Source organism: Merops nubicus, unplaced genomic scaffold (genome assembly GCF_000691845.1).
Source record: "Merops nubicus isolate BGI_N331 unplaced genomic scaffold, ASM69184v1 scaffold23453, whole genome shotgun sequence".
Taxonomy (NCBI): domain Eukaryota; kingdom Metazoa; phylum Chordata; class Aves; order Coraciiformes; family Meropidae; genus Merops; species Merops nubicus.
Genome location: NW_008601319.1, coordinates 9,831 through 16,152, shown reverse-complemented (window position 1 = coordinate 16,152; position 6,322 = coordinate 9,831). Strand labels below are relative to the sequence as shown.

The 6,322-nt window shown below is 51.9% G+C and overlaps 1 protein-coding gene across 1 annotated transcript in view; it reads left to right on the top strand.

Annotated features, from left to right (window-relative positions):
- Positions 1 to 5,787: 5,787 nt before the first annotated feature.
- Positions 5,788 to 6,322, top strand: part of LOC103770695 (glycerol-3-phosphate dehydrogenase, mitochondrial-like) — a gene marked incomplete at both ends in the record, with an annotated part of 4,555 nt that continues 4,020 nt past the window's right edge. The window contains one exon of the mRNA XM_008937968.1: positions 5,788 to 5,959. Coding sequence (XP_008936216.1) covers positions 5,788 to 5,959 — 172 coding nt within the window. The remainder of the gene's footprint in view (positions 5,960 to 6,322) is intronic.

The window sequence follows — 6,322 nt, the reverse complement described above, 5'->3', positions numbered from 1 at the left end:
TGCAGTATCCCAGAACTGGGGGAGTCCAGTCCCCATTTTTCTGGGAATGGATGGCCATTCTGAATTTCCAGAGACAGATTAACCCTCAAAATCTTGCAGAAAGTGATCATGGTGTTAAAATGAAGTAGTCACTTGTCCTCCAGTTTCTAAAGCTATTGTGTAGGATCAGCCTACAGAGGGTGTGCAGATTCCTGACATATGTGTAAGCAAATGGACCTGTCAAGTGAACAGCACGTTGTGTTCATGTTGTACTCACTTGCACGTCCCACGTGATGTCCCTTAAAGCTGCTGCTTAAACACCTAATGTGGGGCAGCAGGTGGAGCATAACTGGAGGGATTGACACAAAGGAGGACAGTCCATTAGTCGTGTTGACACATCTGAGCTGTGGGCATGTCCCCCAGCCCAAGTGTCCTCTTTCTAATAATGCCTGCCAATCAAACACATGCTAGGGCAAAGATCTTGTCTTCTTTTGCCAGAGAAGGATATTGCCCCAAGATGTGCACTAATTGGCTACACGTTGTGGGAAGTCTGGTGTTGTTTCAAGAGCAGAACCCATCACATAACGAGACAGAAATAAAACATTCAGATCTTTCACTCCTGCCCCTGTTGCTTCACGTGGGGCCTGGATGTCTGTGCTGGGCTGGCACCCTGGGGTGAGGGCACCCAGTTACAGAACAAGGGCCTTGGCTGGCTGGTGAGGTCTCTGCCAGTGATCTGGGCGAGGGGATGGAGGAACCCTCAGGAAGTTTACAGATAACACCAAGTTAGGTGGGTGCATTGATCTGCTTGAAGGTAAGGGGGCATCCTGGCTTGGATCAGCACTGGTGTGGCCAGCAGGAGCAGGGCAGGGATCATCCCCCTGGACTGGGCACTGGGGAGGCTGCCCCTTGAATCCTGGGGTCAGCTTTGGGCTCTAGAGAGCAAGAAGGATCTGGAGGGGCTGGAGCATGGCCAGAGAGGGGCAACGAAGCTGGGGAAGGGTCTAGAGGCCAAGTGTGGGGAGGAGCAGCTGAGGGAGCTGGGGGTGCTGAGCCTGGAGCAAAGGAGGCTCAGGGGAGACCTTCTGGCTCTGCACAGCTCCTGACAGGAGCCTGGAGCCAGGGGGGGGTCGGGCTCTGCTCCCAAGGGACAAGGGACAGGACAAGAGGAATCAGCCTCCAGTTGTGCCAGGGGAGGTTGAGATTGCCCCTGAGGAACAATTTCTTCCCCTTGAGGGTTGCCCAGGGCTGTGCCAGGCTGCCCAGGGCAGTGGTGGAGTCCCCACCCCTGGAGGGGTTTCCAAGCTATGGAGATGTGGTGTGAGGGACACGGGGCAGTGGGGTAATGACTGGACCTGATGATCTTTAAATCTCTTCTGACCAGAACAATTTTATGATTCTGTGGATGGTCCTGAACACAGTTCACACAGAATTGCTGTAGTTGTGCTTTTTGTGCCTTTATTTCAACGTGTGGGACCGTGTGGGCAGGCACTGGGTAGGATGTGGGTGTTCCTTGAGGGGCCAAGTTTGAATTGGAGACCATTGATGATTTTTTTTTTTCCCCTCTCCCTGTAATCCCTGAGGGTAAGCCCTGCTTTGGTCTGGAGTTGTCAGGGTTTGTCTCCTCCTAACTGAGCCCCCCGGGCAATCCTGTTTCTTTTCAGCAGGAACTGCTCACCAAGGTGGATCTGAGAAGAGGGTGACAGTACAATAACTCATCAGGGCCTGCTTTGGGTTTCTTTTTAATTACATCCTTTTTTTTTTTTCCAAATGATTAAGGATGATGAATTTGACTCTGCAAACCTACCTGGAGATTTACATTAGCAAATTAACAGGAACACTTGCTTATGGCTTACCAGATCCCTTCATAACTTCATGATTGAATTCCAACTGCCAACCCAAATTTCTTCTGGCTAAGAGCGTAATCAAAACCATTCAAGGAACTCTTGCCTGGGAAGCTGTAGATATAAACAGCAATTGCTTATTTCAGCAGACACACTTGTTCACTGCCAAGGCAGTCATGTTGCTGCAGAGGGGGTCCCTGGGTGCAGCTCCTCTTCCCCCTCACCTCGAGCTGGCAGTGAGATGGGTGGTGCCCATCAGCTCCCAGGGCACTGCCCACGCCCCTCTGCTCATGCCTCTGCCCCAGCAGCTCTGGGGGCACCTCACCTCCTCAAAACAAACAGAAAACAGAGTGGAAGCCCAGTGGCACCAGCACTGCCTGAGCTGGGAGTTCTGTTTCTCTTGCATCCTCCTGTTGTGCTGAGGTGAAGCTGCGTGCTGTGGGAAGAGTCCTGGCTCTGCTGAGCAAGGTGTGTCTGGGGACAGCACTCTTCCAGAGCTGGTTCTGAGGTGGGGACTTTCCCTTCTTTAAAGTTTAAGAAAGCTGAGTGCCTGTAGCTGAGCTTGATCAACCAAAGCACATACAAGGCTAAGCCATGGGTGGTTCTGGTCTTCACTGCTGATTTCGTGTTCCTGTTGTCTCCAAGTCACAGGGTGCTGTTTCAGGGAGCTGGGAGATGGTCACCAGCTGCCTGTCTGTGCTCTCTGTGCTGACACAGCACTGAAACCACACTTAATGCAGCAGCTACCAAGGAAAAACTGGAGAGCGTGGGGGAGGCCAGGCAGCAGCACTTGCTGTGCAACCTGGAGAGCTGCAGCACTGTCACACCTTTCAGATATTCAAGGGGGAAGTGAGGGCAGGAATCCCAGACCCCTAGCATGGTGGGGATCAGAAGGGACCTCTGGAGATCATCTCATCCAAACCCCTGCTCCAGCAGCTCACCCCCAGCAGGGTGCCCAGGGTCACATCCAGGTGGGTTTGGGATCTCTCCAGAGCAGGAGACTCCACAGCCTCTGGCTCGGCCACCCTCTCGCCAAAGAAGTTTCGCCTCCTGCTCAGGTGGCACCTCCTGGGTTCCAGTTGGTGCCCGTTGCCCCTTGTCCTGTCCCTGGGCACCACTGACCAGAGTCTGGCCCCAGCCTCTTGACCCTCACCCTTGAGATATTGATGGGCATTGATCAGATCTCCTCTCAGTCTTCTCTTCTCCAGCTGAACAACCCCAGGGCTTTCAGCCTTTCCTCATCACAGAGATGCTCCAGGCCCCTCAGCATCTCCACAGTCTCCACTGGATTCTCTCCAGCAGTTCCTTATCTCTTTTGGTCTGAGGAGCCCAGAACTGGACACTGCTCCAGAAGTGGTCTCACTAGGGCAGAATAGAGGGGGTTGGAGTTGGTAGATCCTCTCAGTGTCTCCATCCTTGCCTCCATCACTCCCTGTGACAGCGTGCTGTGGAACAGCAGCAGGGGGCTCTAGGGCTGTGCCAGTTCCCCTGTACCTGGGGGCTGTAGAAGTTCTCCACCCTGCTGGGGGCGAGGCAGCTGGGGCAGGAGCAGGGCAGGGGGTGCCTGTCGTGGGAGTGTGCAGCATCTGCTGGGCAGAGCACGAGTGAAGGTGAGTTTCTTTGAAGTGCCAGACCCTTGTAGCCCCTCTGGTGATCTTTGCCAGCGGGCTCGTGTTGGTGGGTAAACACGGGAGCGAGGGGAAGGCTGGAGGGGGAGGCTCATCAGGATTCACCTCTCTGCTTCACTTCAACTCCAGCTCTGTGCTGTCTGTGTGCCTCACACAGCTCCCCGAGCTCCTGGGGCTGGCAGCATGTGTGTGTCTGTCTGAGGGCTGCCGTGGGCTTAAACAAGCTGCTAATTAGAGACCTTTCGTTACTGGGCATTTGTAGTCACTGGCTAAACCTGGCCACGTTTGGTCGAGCGCTTAATGCGGCTGGGGGAGACCCCAGCAGAATCCACAGGCACTGGGCTTGGGAAAAATCAGTGGTAACGCTGTAGCTTGAGTCATCATTTGCCAAATTTTGGTTATTTTAAACCTTAGTTTTCATTTTATTTCCAGGAAGATGTAAATCTTGACTAGAAAGTGAATTGTTCTTTCTCTAGTCCAGCCCCCCTTAGTGACTGGGCTGTGACACGTGCAGGGGCCATGGCTGCTGAGACCCAAACCAGCAGGGAGCTGGTGCTGTGTCTGAGCATGGGCTGGGCTCACCAGCTATTTCTGTGGCAACTCATGCCCTGGGTTAGTGGTGCAATCAGCAGAGAAGTTCTAGGAATAACTGAACGACTTGCACAATTCAGTTTATTCAAGGAATGTTTGGAAATAAAAATGGAAGTGAGAGAGCTTCCCTGCACTCTGTGAGCAGCAGATGGAAAGAGGGCAGAGGGGTGGCTTGGTTTGGATGGAGCAGTATTTTGTGCTCTGTCACTGAGATGCATTTCTTCCCTCCTGTCTCAGAGATCTGGACACAAGCTATTTGACATCACTTCATTGGCCATTTGGGCTGAAGTCTGTGTCGTGCTCAGACCTTAGACTTTCAGGTTTAAACAAGTTTTTCTTGCATTGAAGTTGTTGATAGTTTTCAGGAAACTCTGAAAATGTTAATTCTTAAGTTCCTGTTTGTTTGCTTTGATCCTTTCTGAGTTGGCCAATTCATTCTGTGCTAGTCTGAGGACTGTGGGTGTTCAGTTGTTTTCACGGGTGCATTTCAAATTTGTAGCACTTAGAACAGTTCCTCTGGAAGGGCCAGGTACTAATGAAAGCATTCCTCCCCATCAAACAAAATTCAGAGCACCAAAATGGGGTTGTTTCTGGAAGAGCTGCCTCAGGGGCTGTCCCCGGGGTCATGGAGGGTCCTGCTGCCAAGCTGGGCTGTGCTGCGGGTGCTCTGGCTCTGTGGCCAGCCCCTCAGCTCCCCTTCTTGGGTGGCAAATGGCAGCACTTTGCCAGGTGCAGTTAGGTACACTTTTCTGTGGTGGAAAAGATGAGTCCTTCTGGTCTTCAAAAACAGTGGTGAGAGAAATTCACTGTCTAGTTTTGTGAATGAATCCCTGTGAATTTAGCTCGCTGGGATTAAATTTGTGTGATGAGTGGGAACCTGCAGTGATGGTGCTGAAGTACATCCCCAGTCGTAGGGTTTGGGGACTCCTCTGACTGTAGAGGTGTTTAGAATGCAGTGTAAATTGTTGTGAAGAGGAGAGAGCCTTCAGAAAGCAGGTAAAGCCTTCACACTGGAGCTGTGCTCTGTGGTGGGCAGCTGAGCAAGCCCTGCTCACCATGGGCGCTGGCTGGAGAGCAGCACTGGGTGCTGGGGAGGTTCTCAGAGCTGTTCCAGGAGAGCCAGAGCTCCTCTGCAGACTGCCCCATCGCTGAGCTCTGTCCCTTCAGTGAGCACTGTGTGCTGGCATGCTCTGAGGTTGTAAATGGCTCTGCCTGGAAGGATTCCAAAAAGGAGATGGGAGTGGTGTTTGGCTGGTGGCTCAGTGGTGGATGTGACAGAACCACCTCCTCTTCTGAACCTGGTCACACTTCACACTGGAGCTTAGATGAATGCCACTGTACAAGTAATCAATTTTAAAACCTAAAATGCACGTTCATCTTGAAGTCCTTTGATGGATTTTATTTGGTGGCAAGTTGAGAGCCTGGCCTCATGTCTGTTTATGAAAATGCTTCCCAAACATCCCGCAACGTTCCACGCAGCAGAAGTCTGTTCCTGGAAACTATTCCTGTGGGCAGTAATGTGAGTGCAGCCTCGTCTTGAGGTAGGCAGGATGAAGTAAATGTGTGCTAACCCTTCATCATTTTAGCTCTGTTGCTTCATAGCATTTTAGCACAATATTATTAAATACAGGTGAAGTGATTTGAATTATTTGAGTTTACCTCTGTGCCTATAGAAAATCTTGTGGTTTGGGGGTGTGCACACACAATACATACAGATCCCCACATGGTGTTTTTTGTCCTTGCAGGGTCCCTTTGTGCACGTTCGAGCTGCAGAACCCGTGCTGGTTCCACTGAGGGACCATTTCCCCAGCAGGGAGGAGCAGATTGTGGCTCTGCAGAGCGGCGGTGAATTCGATGTGCTGGTCATCGGGGGAGGAGCCACGGGCTGCGGCTGCGCGCTGGACGCGGTCACCAGAGGTGAGCCTGGCCCTCAGCTGCATTCTTAGGCCTGCATTGCAGGGTTTGTAATAAATTGGCTTCTCCAAAGCACTTGAAGGTAAGAGAAGGTGTAATCTGAATGCCTGGTTATAAAACTTCTAAGTGCCCCAGAGAGAGTTGGAGATCTTCAGCCTGGAGAAGAGAAGGCTCCAGGGAGACCTTCTTGTGGCCTGCCAGTATCTGAAGGGGGCCTATGGGAAAGCTGGAGAGGGAGTTTTTACAAGGGTTTGTAGTGATGGGATAAGGGGTAATGGCTTCAAACAAGAAGAGGGGAGATTTAGATTAGAAATTAAGAAGCAGCTTTTCACTGTGAGGGGGGTGAGACACTGTCCCAGGGTGTCC